This window comes from Penicillium riverlandense (genome assembly GCF_028828495.1).
Source record: "Penicillium riverlandense strain IBT 135883 chromosome Unknown utg000003l_segment0_segment0, whole genome shotgun sequence".
NCBI classification, from domain to species: Eukaryota; Fungi; Ascomycota; class Eurotiomycetes; order Eurotiales; family Aspergillaceae; genus Penicillium; species Penicillium riverlandense.
This window is the reverse complement of record NW_026643196.1, coordinates 2,459,149-2,483,326: the sequence shown is the minus strand read 5'-3', so window position 1 is coordinate 2,483,326 and position 24,178 is coordinate 2,459,149. Positions and strand designations below refer to the sequence as shown.

At 51.3% G+C, this 24,178-nt stretch overlaps 14 protein-coding genes across 14 annotated transcripts; 9 read left to right on the top strand and 5 right to left on the bottom strand.

The window, feature by feature from the left end:
- Positions 1–61: 61 nt before the first annotated feature.
- Positions 62–2,806, top strand: N7474_004673 (OPT family oligopeptide transporter; the record flags this gene model as incomplete). Its single annotated transcript, XM_057196088.1, has 8 exons — positions 62–367; positions 435–995; positions 1,054–1,179; positions 1,229–1,510; positions 1,558–1,821; positions 1,878–2,055; positions 2,120–2,409; positions 2,468–2,806. The coding sequence occupies 8 exons, from the start codon at positions 62–64 to the stop codon at positions 2,804–2,806; spliced, it is 2,346 nt and encodes a 781-aa protein (XP_057053484.1).
- A 660-nt stretch (positions 2,807–3,466) lies between these two features.
- Positions 3,467–3,933, top strand: N7474_004672 (DUF504 domain-containing protein; the record flags this gene model as incomplete). Its single annotated transcript, XM_057196087.1, has 2 exons — positions 3,467–3,620; positions 3,671–3,933. The coding sequence occupies 2 exons, from the start codon at positions 3,467–3,469 to the stop codon at positions 3,931–3,933; spliced, it is 417 nt and encodes a 138-aa protein (XP_057053483.1).
- Positions 3,934–4,051: 118 nt separating this feature from the next.
- Positions 4,052–5,163, top strand: N7474_004671 (MIF domain protein; the record flags this gene model as incomplete). The annotated part of the gene is made up of 2 exons (XM_057196086.1): positions 4,052–4,435; positions 4,486–5,163. 2 exons carry the CDS (start codon positions 4,052–4,054, stop codon positions 5,161–5,163), a joined length of 1,062 nt encoding a protein of 353 aa, XP_057053482.1.
- Positions 5,164–5,471: 308 nt separating this feature from the next.
- N7474_004670 (Appr-1-p processing) lies at positions 5,472–6,252 on the top strand (the record flags this gene model as incomplete). The annotated part of the gene is made up of 2 exons (XM_057196085.1): positions 5,472–5,738; positions 5,788–6,252. The coding sequence occupies 2 exons, from the start codon at positions 5,472–5,474 to the stop codon at positions 6,250–6,252; spliced, it is 732 nt and encodes a 243-aa protein (XP_057053481.1).
- A 240-nt stretch (positions 6,253–6,492) lies between these two features.
- N7474_004669 (CENP-X/MHF2 family protein) lies at positions 6,493–7,182 on the top strand (the record flags this gene model as incomplete). The annotated part of the gene is made up of 2 exons (XM_057196084.1): positions 6,493–7,065; positions 7,135–7,182. The coding sequence occupies 2 exons, from the start codon at positions 6,493–6,495 to the stop codon at positions 7,180–7,182; spliced, it is 621 nt and encodes a 206-aa protein (XP_057053480.1).
- Positions 7,183–7,308: 126 nt separating this feature from the next.
- On the bottom strand, positions 7,309–7,770 carry N7474_004668 (uncharacterized protein; the record flags this gene model as incomplete). The annotated part of the gene is made up of 1 exon (XM_057196083.1): positions 7,309–7,770. The coding sequence occupies one exon, from the start codon at positions 7,768–7,770 to the stop codon at positions 7,309–7,311; it is 462 nt and encodes a 153-aa protein (XP_057053479.1).
- A 545-nt stretch (positions 7,771–8,315) lies between these two features.
- Positions 8,316–9,463, top strand: N7474_004667 (MIND complex subunit MTW1; the record flags this gene model as incomplete). The annotated part of the gene is made up of 2 exons (XM_057196082.1): positions 8,316–8,369; positions 8,534–9,463. 2 exons carry the CDS (start codon positions 8,316–8,318, stop codon positions 9,461–9,463), a joined length of 984 nt encoding a protein of 327 aa, XP_057053478.1.
- Positions 9,464–9,497: 34 nt separating this feature from the next.
- Positions 9,498–10,677, bottom strand: N7474_004666 (dihydroorotase; the record flags this gene model as incomplete). Its single annotated transcript, XM_057196081.1, has 3 exons — positions 9,498–10,430; positions 10,494–10,573; positions 10,623–10,677. The coding sequence occupies 3 exons, from the start codon at positions 10,675–10,677 to the stop codon at positions 9,498–9,500; spliced, it is 1,068 nt and encodes a 355-aa protein (XP_057053477.1).
- Positions 10,678–11,470: 793 nt separating this feature from the next.
- On the top strand, positions 11,471–12,224 carry N7474_004665 (uncharacterized protein; the record flags this gene model as incomplete). Its single annotated transcript, XM_057196080.1, has 2 exons — positions 11,471–11,791; positions 11,844–12,224. The coding sequence occupies 2 exons, from the start codon at positions 11,471–11,473 to the stop codon at positions 12,222–12,224; spliced, it is 702 nt and encodes a 233-aa protein (XP_057053476.1).
- A 672-nt stretch (positions 12,225–12,896) lies between these two features.
- On the top strand, positions 12,897–14,177 carry N7474_004664 (pectin methylesterase; the record flags this gene model as incomplete). The annotated part of the gene is made up of 6 exons (XM_057196079.1): positions 12,897–13,010; positions 13,067–13,203; positions 13,261–13,346; positions 13,399–13,542; positions 13,602–13,665; positions 13,724–14,177. 6 exons carry the CDS (start codon positions 12,897–12,899, stop codon positions 14,175–14,177), a joined length of 999 nt encoding a protein of 332 aa, XP_057053475.1.
- A 238-nt stretch (positions 14,178–14,415) lies between these two features.
- swc5 (putative Swr1p complex component (Swc5)) lies at positions 14,416–15,584 on the top strand (the record flags this gene model as incomplete). Its single annotated transcript, XM_057196078.1, has 2 exons — positions 14,416–14,798; positions 14,870–15,584. The coding sequence occupies 2 exons, from the start codon at positions 14,416–14,418 to the stop codon at positions 15,582–15,584; spliced, it is 1,098 nt and encodes a 365-aa protein (XP_057053474.1).
- Positions 15,585–16,138: 554 nt separating this feature from the next.
- On the bottom strand, positions 16,139–17,029 carry N7474_004662 (T2 family ribonuclease; the record flags this gene model as incomplete). Its single annotated transcript, XM_057196077.1, has 3 exons — positions 16,139–16,197; positions 16,254–16,744; positions 16,806–17,029. 3 exons carry the CDS (start codon positions 17,027–17,029, stop codon positions 16,139–16,141), a joined length of 774 nt encoding a protein of 257 aa, XP_057053473.1.
- Positions 17,030–17,604: 575 nt separating this feature from the next.
- On the bottom strand, positions 17,605–19,334 carry N7474_004661 (MFS transporter; the record flags this gene model as incomplete). The annotated part of the gene is made up of 5 exons (XM_057196076.1): positions 17,605–18,132; positions 18,188–18,623; positions 18,674–18,806; positions 18,862–18,975; positions 19,022–19,334. The coding sequence occupies 5 exons, from the start codon at positions 19,332–19,334 to the stop codon at positions 17,605–17,607; spliced, it is 1,524 nt and encodes a 507-aa protein (XP_057053472.1).
- A 192-nt stretch (positions 19,335–19,526) lies between these two features.
- N7474_004660 (uncharacterized protein) lies at positions 19,527–23,622 on the bottom strand (the record flags this gene model as incomplete). The annotated part of the gene is made up of 2 exons (XM_057196075.1): positions 19,527–19,698; positions 23,612–23,622. The coding sequence occupies 2 exons, from the start codon at positions 23,620–23,622 to the stop codon at positions 19,527–19,529; spliced, it is 183 nt and encodes a 60-aa protein (XP_057053471.1).
- Between the last annotated feature and the right edge of the window lie 556 nt (positions 23,623–24,178).

Sequence of the window (24,178 nt, the reverse complement as noted above, 5' to 3'; positions counted from 1 at the left end):
ACATGAGGGACCATTGTATCACGCACGTCCTAGTTCCCTGAAGAACGAAGGGTCTTGAAACATGTCGGAATTAAAGTCGGACTTGCTCAGAGAGAGCGATGGCCTCTCGACATCCAATGAGGACAGCAGCGTCGAAAATACGGCATTCACCGTACTGGCAGACAAAGAGGAGCCCCGAATCATCGAGGACGACCTCAGCGGCGAAAGTGATCGCAACAGTGCAGACGTGGTGATTGTCACGGGTGCTGATGCGGCCGATCACCTGTTGCCACTGCGAGATGACTTTGACAGTGCCTTGACCTTTCGCAGTATCGTCCTAGCCTCGATTCTTTCGTGTTTTCAGGCTGTGATGTACCAGATCTATAATGTATGTCAATGAGCATCTCGACTCTGCATATTTCCTTGCGCAGAAGGGCTGACACATGTATTGCCAGTTCAAACCGACCTTGGTCACAATTCAAGGAACTTTTATTGTCCTCATCTCCTACTTTGTCGGCAATGCCTGGGCCAAATTTCTTCCCCGCGGTGACAAGTATGAGGCTCGGTGGAGGGCGAAAGGTGGCCAGGGGAAACTCCCTTGGTGGCTTTCACTCATTAAATTTGTGAATCATGGACCTTGGACTCTCAAGGAGCACGCGATATGTTCAATCACGGCCACATCGGCTTCAAATGCTGCCGCTAGTTCAATGGTATTTGCTGCGCAGGATCTCTTCTATAATCTGCCTCTGAGCGCGGCTACAGTCATCTTGAGCACAATCTCTATCGGCCTGTTTGGCTACGGTCTATGTGGTCTTATGCGTCCTATCGCTGTCTGGCACACCGAGTCCGTCTACTGGAGCACTTTGCCTACTGTTAAGGTTCTCCAGGGACTTCACTGGCAGGAGGTGAAGAACTCTAAGCCACTCCGTTACTTCTGGTATGCCTTCACTGGCATGTCTATGTACGAGATCATTCCTGCCTACATGTTCCCATGGCTCAACTCTGTCTCTATCCCGGTATGTGATTGCATTTTCGCTTGAATATATTTAATCAGACAAAATCGCTGACGCAAAGATTTTCAAGTGTCTGGCTTCGCAGAAGGCAACCGGTAATACCGCCGCCGTACTCACTAATGTTTTTGGTGGCTCCACCACCAACGAGGGTCTAGGGCTCTTCTCACTTTCGTTTGACTGGCAATATGTAAGCTGATGCAATCGTATCTTCAAATCAATAAAACTAACAAATCCAGATCACATCCTTCCAAACTGCTCTTCCTCTCAAATTTCAAATTCACCAAGCCGTTGGATTCTTCGCCTGCTTCATTGCCATGATTGGCATCTATTATGGCAACGGTTGGAATGCGAAGTCGCTTCCGTTCATGTCGACGTCACTTCATATGAGTAATGGTACATCGTATCCGATTGATGCGGTATTCCCTAATGGTGTGCTCGATGAATCCGCCTTGGTCAAATATGGTCTACCCAAGCTGACAGGGACATTTGCGTTTTCGATGTTCATGGCAAATGCTGCAGTAAGTGCGAACCCTTCGTTTCAAGTTTACCACTAAGTGCTTTTTAGATTGGCGCTCTAATTCTTCACTGCCTTCTTTTCTGGGGCAAAGATATTTGGCATGCGTATAAAAGCGCGAGAGAGGGTAGATATGACGATCGACACCATGCGCACATGGCCAAGCATTACAAAGAAGCGCCATGGTGGTGGTATGGCCTGGTTCTTCTAGGCAGCTTTATCCTCGGTCTCATCGTGGTGCTTAAAGAAAATATTACCCTCCCAGCCTGGGCTTACGTCGTCTCATTGTTGGTTGGAATTGTTGTTGCGCCCTTTGTGAGTTTCCCGGAGGTCGCCATTTACAGATGGACTCTGACCAGATTCTGTTCCAGAGTACCATTTTATATGCTCGTTATGGAAATGGCATTGCCACCAATAACTTGTCAAAAATGATTGCTGGTCTCGCCCTCCCCGGACGTCCGGTCGGTAACATGTACTTTGCTGCTTGGTCGCACAATGTCATTTCCAACGCGGTCAATCTATCCAATGATTTGAAGATGGGTGAATATCGTAAGCATAATCTCTTTCTCATCTCATTTATTTTTTCCAGATAGAAGTTGACCCATTCATCTAGTCAAGATTCCTCCCCGCGTTATGTTCTTGACCCAGGTCTACGGCACTATGCTTGGCGGCTTCATCAATTACGCCGTCATGATTTCTATTGTGTCAGGTAATCGAGCGCTTCTCGCCAATGGCAACGGAAATTCCTCCTGGAGTGGTGCGACTCTGCAAGCCTACAACACCAATGCGGCCTCTTGGGCCCTATCCCCTTATCTTTACAAGATCGGTTCCCAGTATGAGATGGTGCCTATTGGCATAATCGTTGGTGCTGGTGCTGTTGTTGTTCACCGTCTCTTCTATCAAGTAAGCAAGCCCAGAACATCTCTCCCCAACCTGGAGCTAACGCAAGTGCTATCTCTAGTTTGTCCCCAAGGTCGGAAGATTTGATGTCTCGGAAGTCAACTTGGCACAGTTCATTCAATATGCCGGTTATATCCCTTATAACCAAAGCCAGACTTGTGTTATCTTCAGTTGGATCATCGCCGGCTTCTTTGTCCAGTACTACCTCCGGAACTACCACCCACGGCTCTTCAAGGACTACTCATATCTAGTTACCGGAGCCTTCGATGGTGCAAGCCTTACGGTCCTCTTTATTCTCTCATTTGCGGTTTTCGGTGCGGGTGGACCGTCCCATCCATTCCCAGCATGGTGGGGGAACAATGAGAATGGAAACTATGATTGGTGTCCTGTGACAGAGTAACACCAGTGCGGTGATATTATCATATTTTGAGAACTCTAAGCAAATCTACTGAACTGGGTTATACGCATCCTCTGAGCTTAAAGTAAATACGTTGAGCGGTGAAGCATATTGATCTAAAGTATACTGCTAGAGTAGGTGGCTGATGATATGGATATCGCCCTGGCCGATAGTTCCAAGAGCTGAAATCCCACCACGCGGAATCCAATTGGTCCCGGCTAATCCTTGTTGGCTGGTAATCGTAGCTTATTGGAATCGAACAAACATCGTAACACACCTTTTACACCGTAAAATGTAGAACCACTGACCTAACCTTAGAATCTACCCCCGAAATCCGAAAGGCGACACAAAAAGCATGAAATAAACGCCAAGGCTAGTCCTCTTCCACTCTAGTGCTAGTGTAACTACAAGGCTTAGTACTTCGTTGCCTGGCCTCAGGCACATATCCATAGCCGGCGCTAGGGGCAGCCATGAGTCAAGTCCGAAGCACCGCCACCTTCCTTTCGAGTCATCTCTAGATCATGTCGTATTCTGGGATTAGTCACTTTGACTCTATCCGATCTAACATGGCTCAGGCAGTGCAAAAAACCGGTTATAAAATGTCGGGACATGTCAGATGAATGAGGGTAGTAAACGGGCCATTTTCACGAGTATCTGGCGAAAATGGCGTCCGACCTTCCTCCAAATAAAAGTGGTGAGAATCCTGAGTCCCCGGCCCAGGCTCCGCAGGAAGAACCCATATCCGTGCCCAAATGGCGAAGTATATCGCCTTCTTCGTCGGCGGAATCTGCCGAGAACAAACTGCGCACCGCGTCCGGTATGATGTCCGCTGGCCATGCTGTTCTATGCACTAATCCAGGTCGGCAGACGTGATCAATCGTCTGCTCTGGGATCCCACTTTCGATCACAGCAACTTTGTGATTGGCTATGAGGATCGATTCGAGGGACGCCTGGAGGCCAGCTTGGGGTCGTGGAAGAAGGACCTGACGGACGAGGAGTTTATTCCGCAGCATCGCATCCTGTACATCAAGCGCCGCGATGGTGAGATCGTGTGGGATCGCCGACGGCGCATCGACACCATCTTCTACAGTGGAAATTCTGCCTTCCGCGAGTTGGCCTTTCTGGCTTAACGAGTGAACCGTGCCTTCCCTGAATCCACCACTCTCTCGTCCGGCCCTTCTTCCCTTTCCCCCCCCCCCCCCTCTTCCCTTTTTCTTCTTGTTCTCTTCAACTCCTCAACCAACCGAGATGAATCCCTCCAGCCGAAAGCCGTCCTTGCCTCGCCTGACCACCAACCTGACTTCCAGCGGGCGTTCACGCTCCACTGCATCGCTGCCTGTTTTGGTCTCCAGGCCACTGCAGGACGCGAATGTGGAGAAGCCCGCTTTTCAGCCTACTTTGTTCCCCGAAAACAACGAAGATGACGAGAATGTGCCTCCCACCGTGCATTATGCCCCGGTTGACTCTCGAACGCTCTACGTGACCCAGAAGAGTGTAGAGGACGAGCCCGTTTCCAAGCTGAAAACTCTCTACTACGAGGACGCGTTCACCACGCGAGGCTCGCACAATTCTCCCAAAGAGCGGTTTGGACAAGACTCGGTGGTCGTTGCAGAGCTAAAAACCAACTGGAAAGTACGTGCTGTTGGTCGGCACTGTGATATCTCTGCTAACCCCAGGCGCAGGCTGAAGATGATAGCCCCAAGGATGGCGCCACCAAGCTGGTTGAGGATCTCGCCCTGCGTCTGGCCCAGATCTACCAACGGCCTGAAAGCTCGATGATGGTAGCGATCCAGCAGGACGTCCACCTTCTCTTTGGCAGCGCATCCGTGCCAGCATACCTGCTGAAGATCTATGCTCTGCCACACCTGATTGCGCCAATAACCAATCTCCGCAACACCGCTCTCATCCAGAATGCCCTTCAAGAGCTACTGGGTGCGGCACCGGACCAGGGCGTGATCATCTACCTCCCGACCCAGGAAGACAATCTTGCGACGAACGGAGTGACAGTGCGCGGAGAGATCACTCGTCTGGAACGCCTTTCTCAGGACGAAAACCCGGGTCTCTTCAGGACTATCTCACGATCCATGAGCCGACGTCTGAAGTCGGGCAGCGGCCACAGTCAACCAACTCTCATCATCTCTGCTGTTCAGAGCCCTGTCTCGCCCGCTGTGCCCGAGGTCTTACCAGACCCTATCTCTGCCGCGGAGGAGATAAAGTTGATCGTGTCCCCCAAAGACCCAGGTTCTCCGCGTGGCCGGAAGCGAGATAGCTTCAGGGATAAGGTTTTTAATCGTTTGCGTTTCCATGATTATCTGGCATCCCAAGTGGAGAAGGATGCTGAGCTTGAAGGCAAAAAGTGATGAAGAGAAGTATGTGTTATGTTGGGTGAGTCTGTCTTGTCTGTATCAGATTATCCGGTTCGATTCTCGGTGATGAATGAATTCCCTCAGTTGAAGTTTGAAATCCCTGACCAAGTAACTCATGTATTGGTAGATCGAGTACCAGAACAGTAAAAACTCCCTGGTTACTGATCTTGGGCAAGTAGGCTAGTCAAAATGACACTGCGTAAACAAACCCTCCCAACATCTTTCTTTTTCCAAATTCCTCCACACCTTCACTCTTTTTCTGTTTCCGTCAGCACATCCTTTCTCCTCCAGCATTGCCCACCATGCCAGGCCAGATTTCCGAGAATTCAGAGGATGCCGACTCCAGTGAAAGCACCGACAGTATCCAGCCTTCCCCGCCATATCCTCCTCATACTAGTTGTGTCGTCGAGGTCCCAGGTAACCTCTTTGATGCACCTGCTGACTCGGGGTTGATTCGTATGTTACACCCCGCATCCTGCCCAAACAAAAGTAAACTGACTTCAGCCCAAGATGCCTGTAACTGTATGGGTGTATGGGGTGCTGGAATTGCTCGCATGTTCCGACAGAGGGTACGTGCGGTCGCCTTTGGTATCCCAAGCTGGTCTAATATATCTACAGTATCCTCGAGCGTACCAATACTACCGCTCCCATTGCCAGAGCTATAGTGAATACCCGGAACGAAACAGCATCATCAACCTCCAAGTCGGCGGCGACAGACGGATCTCCGTGTGGAAACCACTGGGCACGGCGCTGGTGATCCCTCCCCAGGGTTCCGAGACACACTGGATTATCTGTCTGTTTACTTCTCGTGGATTTGGCAACCGCGTCAGCTCCCCCAATCTGATTGCAAATAGCACGTATGCTGCTCTAAAGGATCTAGAGCGGTGGATGGGAATCTACCAGGCTCTGCACGAACACATGGGCCTTGCTATGCCTAATGATTTGTACGCGTGCCGATTTAACTCGGGACGGTTTGATTTTCCTTGGAATAGGACTCGGAATCTCATTGAGGGCGCTGGTGTGGCTATGACTGTTGTTTATCCTCTTGAGGAGAGAGAGGATGAGTCTGCGACTCCGAGTTAAGTTGATTTGCGGAGCCTGAGATGGAGATTTCGAGGGTAGGATAGTGGTGTGCTTCTATTTTGGACTCTCTAGTAGCCTGAGATTTGAATCGATGAATAGTGTCGCAATGATCACTTCAACGTCTTGTATAGATCTCGGTCACCTGACTCCGTGTCTGTCTGCTATCCGCGACCCGCGTTGATAGCCCGTTTCGGTTCCACTCAACACTCCTCCCACTCCCATTCCCACTACCACCACAAAATGGCTGGCGAACCAGCGCAGAAAAAGCGCCGACTCCCCTTCAACCCACCTAGCCGCGCCTCATCCACCGCCGGACCCTCTACATCGGCCTCCAAAGCAAAAGGCAAAGCCAAACAAACCACCACCAAGTCCTCATCCTCCGCCTCCGCCTCCAAGTCTACCAATGGCAAATCCACACCAACCAGCAAGCGTGCGCGCGCCCAGTCCCCGCCATCATCACCCGCCGCCTCCGACGGCGCGTCGGATGCGGAGTCTGGATCCGACTCCTCCAGTCACAGTCGCGAGCGCTCCGTCTCCCAAGAACCAGACTTCATTCTCGCCGAAATCACCACTGCCCAACATGAGACGGAGGACATGAGCTGGAGCGAGCCGGCTATACCGTCCAAATTGCTTACGCGGCTACTACATCACCATTTTACCAAGGAGAAGACAAAGGTCGCCAAGGATGCCAACGCGGTTGTGGCGAAGTATGTCGATGTCTTCGTGAGGGAGGCTATTGCGAGAGCTGCGTACGAGAGAGCAGAGACGGATGGTACTTCTGGAGCGAGGGGAATAGGCGATGGGTTTCTGGAGGTATGTTTTTTTGTTCTTTCTTTTCTCGCTTCCCTGGAGGTGTAACATCGCTAATGCATGTCCCAATAGGTGGAAGACCTCGAGAAAATGGCACCACAGCTTACGATGGACTTTTAACGCTCGGAATATGTGGCATAGGCGTTCAGGCTGCACTTCTTGAGGGCGCACTTCTTTTTTGTTTGAGATACCACATTATTGACAGCCATGAGCCGGTACATGAATGGAAATACACTACAATTTTCTCTATAACAGAGACATGTCCCGTGGGTTCCGGTACTGGGGCAGTTTCCCCAATCCCCAATCTTCGACGTATGGCGGAACTGCACCGAAGCCGTTGGCGTTATGGAGAAGTGCGATATCCCGATTCACTCTGTTGGAGATCCACGCATTGGCCATGTATGCCGATTGCTTCCTGCTGAAATGCGCTACCACCACGGGGAGCTGGTTCTGCTCAGGGAGATGGCCCAGCTTTGCGTCGTAGGCGGTGTTGCAGATGTCGAAGACGATGAAGGTGCGGGTTCGCCACTTTTGGATGGCGAGAAGCTTGGTGTCAGATACTGTCGCGTGGAATCCGTTGCCGGGGTTTTTATTCTGAAGCAGTCTTATTGCGCTTGGGACGAGGTCCTCGGCGCGATTCTGGGCTTTGTTCCATCGTGAACTTCGTTGGGAGACGATGACGAGAACGCGGATTGGGTTTGGGTCCATTGTTGCACGCAAGGGATTAGTGTTTGCCTGTCTTTCTCTCGGGTCTCTTGCCGGTCAGCGTAGCAGGTATTCTGATCGAGGATCTTCGGGATGAGGGTGAGATTATGGACGGGCCTACTCGGACAATATATGCACCCACCGAAGTGGCGTATGCAGGTTCGGTCGTCTATTCATTTGCCAAGTCAGTACACAAACGAAATGTCGGATGAACCAATATGCTGCCACACCTGTCCTGCATTGTTCTCGACTATTTCAGGGCGATGTAGGAGAATCAGTCGGTCCTCAAGCAGTCAGTCGGCTTTTGAACGCTGTGCGACCGAGCAGCGTCCCGATCGCGGATCATCCATCCACTGAGAAAGTTAATATTGGGTAGAAATGAAATCCCATTCTTGTTTTCTGTTCCCGAGAGACAGTCGACATTCCCAGTATGTTGTAGACTGGAGGCTATAGTTAGGGCAAGCCAAAGGCGGTGTGTCGCTATCACTGCGCGTCTTTTTCTTCCTTCGCGCATCATCGCGTCCACCCATCCCCACCTCCCCAACACCATGAACGACGCCACCACTTCGCTCCTCGCGGAGCACTTTAGCTACACGCCTCTGGTGAGTTTTTACATTGTTCTTCTACTTACCATTCCCCATGCTGCGTGCTGGGTTGTATGGACCCCCGCCCCTTGGACACCCTTGCTGATTGCCCCTCGTGACTAGTCGCTCATAGATGACATTATCAATTCGATCAACAACTTGATCTACCAGGCCATCTCAAGCCTAGAGTCGGGCCTGATAAACACCCCCCGGAGCGTTTGGGCTTCGCGCACGCGAGCAACGGCTCCACCATCCCCGACACGGACGAGGATGGCAATGTTGTCTACCCCGAGGCGAAGCTGGAGATTGAGAATGGTCTCCACCAGCTGGAGACGCTGCTTGAAGCCAATGTTGACAAGGCATTTGACAAGTTCGAAATCTACGTGCTGAGGAATATTCTCACCGTGCCCGAGGATCTTCTGTCCTCGGTGAGGCTGAAGCATTACGAGGTTCGTGGACCATGTTTGTTTTGGCAAGAAACCGTGTTTAACCAGATTATTATGCAGAACCTCTCGTTCGCCCCTTCACCCGACGCCCCCACACCAGAAACCATACTTGCGCAGCGCAAGAAGCTAATCGAGACCCGCAAACTAAGTCGGTCATTGAAAGATGAATGCGCTCGGAACGACGTGGTTATTTCCCAATTGCGATCGATTCTCTCCACTGTTGAAAACGCCAAAACCGAAGGTGGCGCCGACGCAACAGAAAACAAAGAAAACAACCTGCCGGATTTGTCCTTCTTGACCTCCAGTCCCGCCGCGCGCCAGCTACGGGTTGGCGTTGCGGCTGGGTCTAACACCAAGCATACGCCTCTCACGACCAACACTACCTTCATTCTTTCTCAACTTCCAGCTCTCCAAACAACTCTGGAACAGCTCCGTCCTAGATTGGCAGCACTACCGCAAGCATCTGTGGCCAGGGAGGCCAAGTCTAAGAGAGACGAACGCAAAGAATACATCGAGAGCCGAATCAGACTGCACCTGGAGCGCGCCGGACAGCTTGCTATGGGTGATGATGGACATCCAATGGTCGCCGGTCGCCGGATTGACATCTCGGAAGCCCATGCACTGGAGAATGTTGCAAGCATGCTTACACACCAAAAGAAGGCATGAGGATCTATTTATTTAAGGCGATCATTGTCTTTTTTCACGACCAAGACACGCTCCATGTCTCCTGAGTCTTTCGGAAGGGGACCACATCGATCTTATCGGACTGCAGGATATCCACAATCCTCTCACCTTTCTTTTCGATGGTGATAAATTCCTTCTGCTCCTCCTCGATTTTATAAAACGCCCGTCCGAACTTAGTCATGAAACCCTCGACGATCGCCGGTGTGATCTCCTCATCCTTCAGAACGCCGTTCTCGACAGCCTGTTCGAAGGCATCGACCACGACCTGGGTGGTATATGGCTGGGTGAACACACCCGCGGCAATCTTCTCTCCGCCGCGCTTCGACGCTGCCGGGTGCGGGGCACTGTCAGACCCAAAGAAGAACTTGGGGTTGCCCGAGGTTGCTGCGCGCAGAAGGGCATCGCGGTCCGCGGGCGTCTTGGCAACCGGCTTGCAGAAGCAGAATGGATCCCCCGCCCACGAATCAATGATAATGGACAAATGGTGGGCGGTGATGGTGCCAGCAACCGTTGGCCCGCACTTCTTCACAGCTTCGATAGCTGCGACAGTGGTACAGTGCTCCAGGATAATTCGCAGCTTGGGGAATTGGGCATGGAGCTCCGCCAGGATGGGCAGGAACCGCTCCTCCGCCGACAACACCGTCACATCGCCCTGGGACGGGCACTCGCCGTGCAAGTTCAGAATCATGTCTTGCCGTTCCATCTCCGCGAAGACCGGGTAGAACGCCGAGTAGTCGACGACACCCGAGCTCGAGTTGGTGGTCACCCCGGCGGGATAACTCTTGACGCCTGTTATGCCCCGCTTCTTGGCCTCGATGATCGTCTCCGGCGTGATGGTTTCGTGGAGGTACAGCGACATGAGGTAGTTGACGTTGGGCTCAATAGCTTGCAGGCGCTTCTTATAGTCGAGAGCGTGGTCGACGGTTGTGATCGGTGGCACCAGGTTGGGCTAGAGAGGGACATAAGTGGTTTGATCAATGTGATTGATATGAAACTGTATCTGTTCTCTTACCATGACGTAGACCGTGTTCACTCCTCCCTGCCGAATGGTCGGGGTCACCAGCTCCATCATAGGTCCATCGCGAAGGTGAACTGGCTTTGGAGTTAGTCATTGTTTGTCCACGCAGGCATTCTCACTGACCGTGGAAGTCCGCCGAGGCGGGGAGCTTGACTCCATTCAGCTTGGACAGAGGCATTGCGTTATGAGGTTATTGGATGACAAGAACAAGAAGAACACCATCTCGCCCCGCCAATTTTTTGTCGGCGGGATGTATACTGCCAGGCGGTGAACTCTGATTGTGTTGTCATCCAAGCACGTAACTAACCCTAATTCCCATCCTGTTCAGGAAATATTGACCGTGAAGAATATGCAAAAGCACCAGAAAAGAATATCTTCTGCGATCGGATATCCAGGAACAGCCAACTGCATGGCCCTCTTTGTGGTAGTCCGCACTGACCTTAACTCATCCTCTAGCCGCCGGCGGGCTCAGGGCGCGAGCACCAGCGTCTCGCGTCTCCCAATCACCGTTCGGCCACACTGATTGTACCTCGATGCCAAGTCTGCAGGCTGGCGCTGGCCCAGACAATGATGTTCTATTTTGGGGTTTTGTTCATTTTACTGAGCACTCGAACTAATCAGCGCTGCTTGTCTCCTGAGAGGCGCGTACTAGGGCTTAGTCCGGCGATAATGGCTTGATATTTTCTGATACTCGGATTCCTATTCGGTGGTTTAATGTGTGATGGCGAAGCGCTCCTCAAGTTGCATATCCCACGATGCCGGTCTGTATCACCGTACATAATCCTCATCCACTCGCCCATTTCTGGGGAGAGTTTCCTATAACATTGTCCCAACGCCGTTCTTTCGAACATATTTTGTCTTTCATTACTTTCTCTTTCGAGAAATTTTGTCCTTCTTTTAAAACAGATCCCACTGAGGTCATTACTGGTCAATATCTATATCATACTTTCGCTCTCTGAAACCTAACCATCATGAACTCCAACTCGTCGACATCCGGGTCATACCAAGGCCATCCCACAGACCTAGATGAGTCGAATTTCATACGTCGCAATCGTGCACTGCACTGGGCTCGTTTAGTCTTGTCCTTTGTCATCCTAATCGCCGCTGTTACTGTTATTGCCTGCGAGGCTGTACCGCTACGGCATTACAAGGTCACAGCCGCATGGGCTGATGCCGGTCTTGCCCTGTGGCCACTGAACCTGGATACTCGCCCCACGAAAGCCGCGTTAGCCTGCGGTTGTGTGATCGCGGTTCTGAACCTGGCCTATACCACTACCGCACTTCTCCCATCCGTTAGTACAACTAGGGTCTGCCGCTCGTTTACTCTAATTAACATGGTGACAGCCCCATTCGCGAATCAAAACGCTCAATACTTTTTGCTCCGCTTCAGCAGTTGCAGGGTTTATCACTGCCTTAACCGGGGTTCTGTTCACGATCTACCTGCCTTCATCGACGTACCCGGTCGGCTTCAGCGAGAACGAGACGCTGCACTCCTGGACCTGTAAATGGAGATCATCTCACAATGACATTGCGACCCCTATTCATTTCGCCCGGGACTGTGCCGAAACGCGGGCCGGTTTCGTCCTTCTCGGCGTTCTGGTCGGGTTGGAATTTATCATGGGCCTCGTGGCAACTGTTGGCTCCTGGATGCAGCGCAATGTGGCCCACCAGCGCGCAGATGAGCAGCATCAGCTGGAGAAGTTGGAGTTCACCACGAAGCAGTGATGAGAATTGTTTGGGTTTGCGGGGTATAAGTTAGTAAATTCCTAGTGATCAGGGCTGGCAGGCCCAGCCTATGAGATCCGAGATGTCTAGTTTCGGCCCCCTGTCTTCCTTTCTTTCTTCATCCTTTGTTGGCTGTCGATCCCACGGAGTAAAGCGTAGAGGACCATCTAAATCCTTGCAAGTCTCGCTTTTGCCCCTGCAGGCGGACCCGTGTCCGTCTGCAACAACGCAATCACGAGTCCTATCAGGCGATATCCCCGGTCTCCGATGCGGGAACAACTTGCGTAACTGGCCATCCCCCGATTGGGAAAAAGTGTGTTGAGTGTAACCCTTCCTCGTCACATCCGGGGGAGACGCGTAGAAAGTAATGCACGTTCTATCCTTCTTCCATACAGACCCTCTGTGCCCGGGCCTGTGCCAGGATCGGCAAATTGTTGGAAACAAGCGGATCTTTCAATTTGATTCGGGGGCCGATCTGGAGGAACGCGCGCCCTCTCTTCCCGCTCACACCTAAACAATGATTCGTAGTTAGGAATTCGCCCCCCTCTCTCTCTCTCACTCTAGTCTCCAGGAGTACCACCGCCCTTCTTATAAAAATAATGGCCGCTCGCATCGCGCCGTCGCCCCCCATGTCTCCTGGACAACCTGTATAGCTGTGTGCCGCTGACCATCATGAAACCCATTCTCTCCCTTCCCTTCTACGCCGCCGTCGCTTTCGCGACCAGTCGTTTGACACCGCCGCCGGGGTCGATCGTGGTGGCCAAATCGGGAGGCGACTTTGACTCGGTATGGCGATCTTCTTTTCCGTAGGAGGCATGCTAACCTAACACTGAAGCAACTAGATTGGCTCGGCCATTCAGTCACTCAACCAAGGCATCCGCGAAAACCAGACTATCTTTGTCAAGGCGGGTACCTATAATGAGCAGGTCTTTATCCCGGCCATGAGTGGGCTTCTTACCATTTATGGAGAAACCAAGGAGTGAGTGGATACGATGATGATCTCTCTGGTCATTCATACTGACGCCTTGAAAAATAGCATCCTCTCCTATTCGGCCAATACAGTTACCGTCACCTACAATGCCAGTACGCCGTCGGCATCGTCATCCAGGGATGCGGACACGGGTTAGTATATCAACGAATTTTTTTCTGTGATATCGGCCCTGACTTCTTCCAGCTACAATCCAAAACGGCGCGGCTTCGACAAGATTCTATAATCTCAACTTCGCCAACAGCCACAGCGCCGGCGAGTCTGCCCTGGCGTTGAGCGCCTCGGGCACCCAGCAAGGCTATTATGGATGCCAGTTCACCGGAAACGAGAGTTCGTTTCTCTGCCCCAACTATTACTGTGTTATAGTTGCTGACAGCATTGTTATTCAGACACGATCCTCACTCAAGTCGGCGGCACGCAGGTGTTCGCCAGGTGTCTAATCCAGGGCACGTCGTAAGTCCAAGACAAGCCGCCAACAATACGACAGCATTAACTCACGTTAAAAATACAGTGACTTCATCAGCGGCAAGTACGCGCGTGTGTGGTTCGACGCTGTCGCCATCAGAGTGCTTCCAAGCTCCGGCCAGGGCTTCATTACCGCCAACGGCCGGTCCTCGAACAACGACCCTTCCTACTACGTTATCAACAACTCCAGCGTCGAGGCAGCATCAGATCAAACCGTCACGTCCGGCAGCTACTACCTTGGCCGCCCCTTGTCTGCTTTCTCCCGGGTTGTCTTCCAGGATACCTATATGAGCGATGTGGTCAATAGCGCTGGCTGGAGCGAGTGGTCCAAGGCAAAGCCCAACACAGAGGATGTCGATTTCGCCGAGTATGACAACTCTGGTCCCGGTAGCTTGGGCGCGCGGGCGAGCTTCTCTAAGAAACTGAGCTCGGCCCTCGCTATTGGTGATATTATCAATGACGGGTACCAGTCCTGGGTCGACTTGAGCTACTTGTCTTAGGTGTGGGGTTGGATAGCAGAGAGTCAATTGGAGCAAATGTTAAAATCGCACGGAATTGAACTTTTTTGTCCCGGTCAAAAGGAAAATATTAACATGAGAATCAGTCCTGATCTATAAACGTCTTATGTAATCCTTATCAACACCGCCTTGGCAGAATCATTGTCGCGGGTTTCTGCCTCTCTTTCTCTTTCTCTTTCTCCCTCTGTAAGACGCACCAACTCCTCTAGCAGTTGACAAAATGCCGGCCGATCCAGCAGTATCAGCAGTAGCACCTGATGTGGATGATGAAGACTACGTCTCTGCTGAAGATGAAGACTTCCAGCTGGACGCGGAGCAGGACGTGTCTGAACTATCCTCCGACGCCGACGAGGAGGCAGCGGAGCCTGCGAAGAAGAAACGGAAAACCGGCAAGAAAGCCAAAATTGACGAAGACCAGGAACTAGACTCTGGCGACGAAGCGACCATCCGCAAGGCGAAAGAGAGGAAGGAGAGGAGGCGGAAAGGAAAGAAGGCCAAGGGCAAACGCGCAGAAGAATCCGATGAGGATATCGACCTTGAGGACGACGATGAAGAGGGCGGCACAGGAGGGTTTGTGCGCACGCGCGCGATGAAGATGCAATTGTAAGTTCCTTTCTTCTACAACCGCCCTCCACTCGAAGCAAGGCGTTGTGTCGATGGTCGGACTCTAACAGGCGGTTCTCTCGCAGACACGAAGAGCGCAAACCGCTGGCCAAGGTTGACGGCGCGACCGTGGACGTGAACGCTTTGTGGGAGAAGATGAACGCCCCCGAGAGTGACCTGGGACTGCGCCCGACTCAAACCCAGCAGGATAACGAGCCGGTCCAAGAACCCACGCATGCGGTCGACACGGAGATGCAGAACCAGCGTTCCCGCGAGCCGGAGGAACAGCCGCGCCATTCCCAGCACGGTGTGCAGATGGTCAAGATCAAACGCACGTACAAATTCGCGGGGGAATGGATCACAGAGGAGAAGGTCGTGCCCAAGGACTCGGCTGAGGCCAAGGCGTTCTTGTCTAGTGGCGAGAATGTTGAATTGGCCGATGCCGAGGATGCTGTGGCTGTTGACGGTGCGCACACGCTGCTGCGCCGTCCTGTGCGCAAGATTTCACGATTTGATCCAAACCCGAATGGATTGATCAAGAAGAGCTGGGAAAGGCAACCAGCCGCGGAGCTGTCTGTCGGTCAGGACGCTCGCGGGCCCAAGATCAACACGGTCGAAAAATCAAGACTCGATTGGGCGCAGTACGTCGACCAGGCGGGCATCCAAGACGAGCTCCGCGTGCACAGCAGGGCCAAGGAGGGCTATATGGGCCGCATGGACTTCCTGGGTCGCATGGAAGACAAGCGAGAAGAAGAGCGACGAAATGCACGACTCAAGACAATGTGATCTCTTTGGCTCTTGTCGGCTCTTCCTTTCCGAGCGTGCAACAATCCAAATTACTTTTGATATACCCCTCGAGTTTCTACGCCCAGCGAATGCGCAGGCCAGGATCCTCGCACGTATGTGACGGAAGGCTTCCCCATGTGCGCCTGGCTATCATCGGTCGGTGGGGAGCGCCCGTCTCTTGTTGGAGCAAGGCCAAGGCCGATCCCCCATCCCCAGTTACGGGGCACAATTCGTGCCCGGGATTCCGCCCCCTGTCAGGGATTTGAAACCCTTTTTCACTATATTCCAGACAGCCTTGGCCATTTCTGGTATGGCACTGCGAGTTGTGAAGAATATGGGATCGACGGCAGGCTTGCTGGTTGCTCGTGTTGAATACGGGTATGGTGGATATCTAGCTTTGCAGGCTGGTGATTGCCACATACCCTCCCATGTACTGAATCTCAGATGTATGTACTTTATTCTTACTGGCTATGGACACGAAGATACCAATCCAGTCTCTCACACTTCCACTTCATCTTGGGTCATAAACGGAGCATTCACAGTCTTGTCATCATTTAGTTGCCGCTCTTGGGGGCATACTTGATGCCGCTGGAGGGGCAGCTAGACTTGGTGACTAGAGGGCGCAGTTAGATAACAAGGTCCATCATGTATAGTAGGGGCGCAACTTACGGGGAGCAGTCGGCTGGTACGTGCCATCGATAACGTTGCCGCGCACATTGAAGAAGTACCAGACCTCATCTATGCTGCCGCTCTCGCAGCCTACGTACGCCGTCACGCCGCTGTGGATCTTCGACAGCGCATTCTGAATATCGGCAAGGTCGTAGGTCTTGGAGGAGTCGGGGGTGATTCCCGCATTGGAGAGAGCCTTGTAGGTATCCAGGCCCTTGAACAGATCCACCACCTTCTGGAAGAACTGGCCGACTTCCTCCTGCGGCTGGTAGTTGCTGTAGCAGCTCGGCTTGATGGTGTTCAGGCAGGTGCCGTGCTTTCCCCACTCGTGCTCCCAGAACGACTCGTCGGACCCGTCATCGGACACCCAATACTTCTTCATGTACGAGAGCAGCTCCGAGCGGCCCTGCGACTGCAGGATGTCCGTGATGTTGGTGTAGGCACGGTTCGAGTCGCAAGTAGCCTGGTATGTGCCGTCGCAGTTGTCGGGCCTGAGTGTATGGTGAGCCATTGATCTTTTCTTTTTCTCTTGTGAATCTCCTAGATACTCACCACAGTCCATGGATGGTCCACGAGTCAGACGGGCCCGTCACCGGGTTGGTGTCCCAGAACTGGGTCTGCAGCAGAGCACCGCCGGGGTACTGGTAGCAGCAAGTCGGGGTCTTGGAGGAGCTGTGGCAGCTCAGCGTCGAGTTGGTCGAGCACGACTGGAGGCCGGCCATGGCAGAGCCAACAGTCAGGGCCATCATGCCCATCGAAGACTTGAATTGAGGCATTGTTGATATGGTGTGTCACAGACTGTTTAATCTAAGACAAGAGAGAGCGATAGAGAATCCTGACTGGCAGCCGCGGCCAGTACTTATACATATCGAGGTACAAGCGCAGGTACGGGTGATCCCTTGCTGGTTGTAGCACATGTGCCGATAAGAGACCGCTCATTTGCCAGGGCGATCGGATATCACCGTGGGCAAAAGCGACGGTGCTCCATCGGAAGGTGGAGAGACGATCGCCCGGGGCTGTCGCATTGTTTGAGGAGAAGGACAAAATCAGGCAAGTCGACGTTGCATTTGTTGAAAGTCGAGATTAGCCCAGGCGCTGATCGCCGTGTCCTGACGAACCAGCGTTGTTTGTGCCGGGATCTGCGGCTGAGCCCATCCTTTGCGACGCGCCTCATACGGTTTCGCGGGAATTGAAGGACCCTGTGCCCGCGGGTCTCCGTCCGGCCTTTTGCCACTACTCGATACGTCGTTACTGTTCACAGAGTAGTAGTATACCTAGTGGTGTAGAGTTAGTGACGTGCAGTCGGATGATTGTATTATTGTTCTATTTTGAGACATTCCGGCGTGCCCATCTATTCCGACAACAATGATTGCTCATGCTCTTCCTCCTGCCCATCTCGTTGCGACGGCCTCAATCGGATGCAGCATAAAGCAACGCAGGCCGCGACGTAAAATAGAGCGCCTTGAAGAAATGGCAATCCCATCCACGCATCGCCTAGGTGCATTCCCAGACGAAACAGGGCGGCAAACAACGGTCCGGACACGAGCGTACCCACGGACTGCGCAATAGCCATAGCAGAATACAGAGTCCCGACATGATCTGGTAGAACGATGGAAGTTGCCAAACTTCGCGAAGAGATCGAGAATGCAGAGCCCAGTGACAGGATCACCAGGCCCAAGATCAAGATCGCAGGCACCGGCGCTACAAACATGGCTCCGAAGCCGATAATGGCCAAAAGTCCGCTTCCCTGGCTCATGCGCAGGTCTCTCCACTTGCCGTGTAGGTGGAGATACTTGGCTAGAAGGAAGTTTGTGGCCGGCATCAGGAGTAGGAAATTGACGAGTATGAATGTACCTCGCAAAGAAATGAGCAAGCTGGCCTGGTGTGCTGTTAGTTTGGAATTTCGCGTGAAGGAGATTCAATGCACCACGCACCCGAGCAATACTCCAGTGAAATTTCTTGGAGGCATACTGCATCAGTATATTCGAGGACTGTTTGCTAACGAAGGTTACAAAAAACATCAAAATGGTCAGGCAGACATTCAAGTCCTTCCAAATAAACTGCGTCGACTTTTTGAACTCGCGGAGCTTGCTGGTGAATTCATCTCGCATTGTTTTGTTCACGAGTGACTGAGTCTGCTCCTCGTCGTCGTCCTCGTCCGTAGCAATCATCTGGTTCCGTTTCTTCGCTTTGGCATCTTCCAGCGTCTCGGGAAGAAAGTAGCCAGGAGTAACACCCACGATAAGTATACCAACTCCAAGGATATAGGGAAACCAAATATCAAAGGAGGTCATCAAATAGGCGCTGACCGGAGTGGCCAAGACCTCTGCCAATGTGACGCAGGCCGACAGCCGGAACAAGGCTGTCGCTCTAGGGGGATGTCAGAACTGGTCATTCTGGAGGACGCGAATCAGACATACACTTCTTCCTCTGAAAAAACATCCGCAACCATCACCAGCGCAATTGCGGTGAGAACCGCGTCACCCCCACCGATGACTCGGAAAAGCCCTGAAAACCAGATTAAGCGGAGAGGCAAGACGTCTGACCACCAGCCTGAAAGATTCATACATCAGCAAAGGGCTCTCCTGCCCGAACGGGATACACGCACAAACAAGGCGAACCCATAGTTCCCCGAGAATCAAGCCCAGTAATGCAAGGCCAATAACTGGTTTCCGTCCCCAGTGGTCTGAGAGGACTCCATAGGGGAGAGAAAGCAGAATACCTGGTAGGTATTAGCATCCATCAAGAACGTAAGGCGGGAGACATACTGGGGATCCCTTCAAATGTATCCTTGAGGCCGATAACCAGCGCTAATTCTCCCTGCACTGCCTCCGATTTACACGGATCTCCATTGGTAATGTTCCCAGTGCGCTGGAGGTCAGCCTGGTACTTCCGACAGATAATCTGTTCGAAGATCTGTGTCTGAGGTGCAGTGCCCAAGAAGAATCCAAAATCTAGGGCCAGGACGAATATCGAGCACACGACCAAGATCAGCAACTTTTTCGATCCCGCCGATCTAGCGCGCGCGTTGTCTGCGGAGCCCAACAGGGGCTCCGTCTCATCGCGACCCCGGGCGACCATTTCGACTGTGTGTGAAGAGGACGAATCTACATGAAAACAAAAACACAGTTGACAAGCATTCCGGAATGGCTGTAGAAATATCCAGGGAGAGGAAAACGGCAGCCTGATTGTGCGCTGGACGATAGATTATTAGTTATCGCCCGGTCGCGCTGACTCCGGCTAGGCCTATCATTCGGAGTTGGTTCCAAGGAGTTATTCCGTGTTTGGCGAGATAACCCCCGCAATCATTCTTTGTTCGGAGTTCGGAATTCGAACAATGGGAAGTGGGGCCCCATTGATGAAGTCAGAAGTGATCAATTTGACCTCTGTGAGTTCGGTGCGTCCTCGTTGAAATGGAGTGTGAATCGAACTCTCAACTAGATTCCTGGTTCCGATATTTTTGTCCTTATGAGTGCTTGTGTCTGCCTCCGTGTATACCGATATAACTGGGTAATCATCCACACTAGAACCATATAAACTCAATTCAATAATCTCTCCCTAATCTAGGCCACTGCGCGCGTTTGACAAATCTCACAGAGTTCTTCTGCCGTGGCTTGCAGTAATTCAGTAGACAATTCAAAAATCTTGGGACTTGCTTGCCCCAGGTTTACTCTACATGATGTTTATAACCCTGAATTATGCACCACTTGCCAGCTATCACGAGCTTGCCCGTAAGCAGCCGGTCCACAACCCAGTCTGCATTCTGCGTTTTCCCGTTCTTTACCTTTACCGGGGAGCCCACTATAGCTGCGGCTGACGGTCACCACCCCGTTGGCGTTGGGATTCTGGAAGCAACCAGTTGGTTTTGGAATCGTCCGGCCGGTTTCAGTGCTGGTATCTATTACTGTGTCAAAATATCTTAGCGTTTTCTTTTGATTGTGCTTCTTTTGGGAGTTGGCACGAGTAAGTGGATGGATTACTCACTAAATTGCACGATATGTAAGTGTCTGTCGGGACGAGCATTGTCAGTCCGACCGGTCGGTTGTTTGGTTCCTCGCTAATACGCAATTTCCATTGTTGTATTCTATATATCATCTCCGCCATCGGTTCGTCGTCAATCTTTCGAAGTTGAAGCCGATTCAATCAATGACGGTCAATCCAGCATGTATGAGGATTTATATAGGTTTTCGTATAAACTGAACTAAAAGAGAAAATAAACCATCTATTTGTTTACTTTAGTTGCTATACATGAATTCTAGTAGTTGGCTTTGTTGATATATCCCACTCTCCTAAAGCACAGGCATGTCAAATATATATCTCGAAAAACAACCCGCACGTCGGAAGTTTTGGGTTCAATGTTAGTACTCAAGAAGTTTTGGAGATCTTTAGACTCACAACTAGTAGCTTATGGCTATATATATCAGACCTATAGAAAAGGCAATGGCATTGAGTCCGACGTAAATACACCCGACGCCTCAAAGAACTGGTACAAAGAAGGATTCGAAGCACCAAACCCAAACGCAAACCGTGGTCAAAACTCGTCACCAAGTAATTCGCTCAGTTGTATGTGTCTTACCTGTTCGTCTAATGTCTTCGTGCCCAGTTCCAATTGATCCAACCTTGATCACGATGAACTCGTGACCTGGAACTCATTATCCATAGACATGTAGATACCAGCCAACCCTTCGCGCCTGATTGCCTGACTCCTTGCCCAATCCTTCATCTGACTCGCGTTACTGACCCTGTTGCAGGGTCTATTTACTCCATCCTTTGCCCCGCAACCTGGTGCGGTCTATTAAACACGACTCATACTTCAGCCGAGTCAGAGCATCTACCGCTATATGGGAGTGAAACCATAGCTCAAACTACAATGCACAAAAATGTGGGCAAGACAACAAGGCGCAAGGGTGATAATTATGATATTCCTCGAGTCCTGGCTCAACCCTGAGAGGCACGGCCGCTTCTGCGCCAGACCTTCTGGCCACGGCTCGCGGTGCAGGGACGGTGCGTGGATGCTGCCCCTGCACTGAACATTGTCCGCGTCATGTCTAGCATTTTTCATGTGCAAGTTCGGTCATTGCAGCTGAACCCGGTAGCTGTTCTTAGCTTTCGGGTTATCATCCATGTTGCGACTTAGTAGTCTATCGAGAGATTAACATACATCACAGCCATTATTCTCTGCATGACCAAGAATTATGGTATGCAACAGGAACCAATTCTGTAGTATTATTGTCATGTATTAGAAAGACGTGGTGTGTTTCTCCGGAGCCACAATGTCCTTCCCCACCAAACGCGATTCTTGTGAATCCCACTCACGAGGACTGGCACCCGGTAATTGCGAATTCAAAACATCAAGAAAATTTGACCATCAGCCTAATAAAATCGCTTCACCTTCCAGTAGAAGATTCTAAAATGGCTCAAACTTTTGTCACTCGATCTGTATTTTGAAAACCGGATCTGCTTATCAAACCAGAAACAATGCAAGGTAATGCAACACGCTGCAATGCGAGCCAACGAGAACGGTAGGACAAAAGCAAGTTCAGGGCTTGAGTCGAGTGTCTGAGTTAAAATCCCAGACCGTTGGTGGAAGAAGAAAGCAGTGATGCAAGGGGGTGGAGATAAAATGGAAAGATAGCCTTAATTCCAGGCACCGCTTGAGTTAACAAGGGTACTTTTGGTGTCTCTAACATAAATTATCGCAGCAGCTACAGCTTAAACCGAGACCCTCCGTGGCTAGTTTTGGAGTCTCTACAGGCGGCAGTTGAGACGCATTCAAAGTTTGGCGTGGCAGACCAGATCACCCAGCTATGCAAGCTTCCAAGTCTTGGCTATCCACGCGTCGGGATCTCCAGTACTATCCATAGAGTCAATGTATTAATTCATATCTTATTACCGAATGAATTAACCCATCTCATCCATATGACGCGAGCGCCTCTTCTGGCATCAGCACGAACCGAGCAATGTGATCCCATGGAAGGTGTAAATGACTGCTTATAGATTTTCGCAAAGCTAGAAAAGCCCGGAGTCCCCGAACAATGGCATGCAACTGCGTCAGTGGAGCCCGCCACTGAGACTATAGCGTAGTTACAGCAGCCAATATACTCAGCTAGTGCGGTTCCTGCGTCGACGGGCCGGGAGATGGTGGCAATTCCGGAGAATGCTTAGCAAGCGGCAAAACAGCAATAGCACTGGTATGTCCAAGTTGAAACTAGTGGTTATCTGCATAGGCTGAATGGTCCCCGCAGTATGATTGACGGTCGATCTACGCCATGGTTGTGGCGTCAGAGGCTCACATATTTGCTGATCTCTTTCACTACGCAGGTATGTCAGACTTTACGAATATCTATTTCGGCATCGGAAGAAATGGAACCGATCCAATAGCTTGAGAATAGCACCCCGAGTACCTGGTCGAGAGATCGATTAACATGCCAAGATAATAATAAACACTCGGGCTAGACCCTCAACGATTTGGGGAATATTTAATTTGTCACGCACTGACCCACTCATATGACTGACAGATTCAGTGAGGTCTGAGAAGGCTTGTGATAGCGGAGCAGGATGCTGGATAAAGCGATGCTGTGTCCGTACAAACTCTCTAGTCTCACAATGTCTTATAGCCTGCAAGTTATAGAATAGCGTGGAGTAGTTGATAAAGCTCAGGATCAAGAGTCGTCCAACAAATCGAGCAGTACTGGGCAAAGTCATCGAAAATTGTTTCCCCATGATTCACTCTGTGCAGCACAGACAGCAGAAGCATGTACCAAGCCAACGCCACTTGTCTTTAGCTCAGCCACAAAATATGAAGTTGCCACCGATAGGATCCAGCGGCTGACGTAGTCATGGAGTCCCGAAATGAAGATAGTTGCATGCCGGCATGACTCGATGTGACGGCGCACAGATTTCTCATTTTGGTATCTCACTAGAGGTAATTAGTTCAGTACGAGCTCATGGGTGGAGTCTAGCTCTCATGCCAAAAGTTGGACGCCTCTTTGTTAATGGCGGAGTCTGGCACTGGCGACTTGACGAGCAGAAGGGTCTTGGCATATTCAATAATAGGACACGTACGTGGACGCAAATCCTCCCTTCGGACGCAGGGGCTTCCAAGATCTCTGGGGAGGATATGGTCTTTCGATTCAACCCTTGCGCGATCCGCGTCCGTGCTTTCGAATATCGCTATCTAACTAGAGGTTCGGTCCAGAGATACAATGAGGCTCTCCACAGAAAAAAAAGCAAGACATCTGAGACAGATATTGTACACGACAAAAGAAAACTGAGACGTTGCCGAGCTGCGCCTGAGTGAAAACGCCCTGCAACTAAAAACGGAACGGCGTGAACGACACAGCAATCTCTTGGCGTACCGGTTACCCATGGTTTCGGGACGGTACAAGGCACAATAGTCTTGTTGATAGCTGCAGCCAGTTCGAGTTGTACATGATACATCCTTTGTTCTTGCTGTATGCTGCAGGTACGGAGTAGAGGAGCAGACAAGTCAAGAAAATAGCCCGAATATGCATGATTCATGAAACTATTCTGAAGTTCCTCGTGTGTCTTTAGAGGGGGCTGGAACGATTCAGGGGCCAGAAACTTGCGAGATCTGATCTCACAATCGTCCAGCTGCAGGCACCGAGGATCGACAGTCGACGGTTCTGAAATTGGAACAATAGGCGCCAATTATGGCCCAGGGCTAGAATGCGGAGAATCATTAGTTAGTTATCGAGGACAAGGCGATTCATTAATTGGGATGTGCAAAGCCAATCTTGCATTTTCTACGCATACAGGTCGAAGAGGTTCAAAATAGACTTCTTTTAATTAAACGGGTGTGGCGAATCAGCGATGCGCCTGAGCAGTGAGAGCTGTCACTACTCGGCTGTCCTCTTAGGGTTATTGGAATCACGCGTTTATTGACGCTGCTTCTGAACACACAA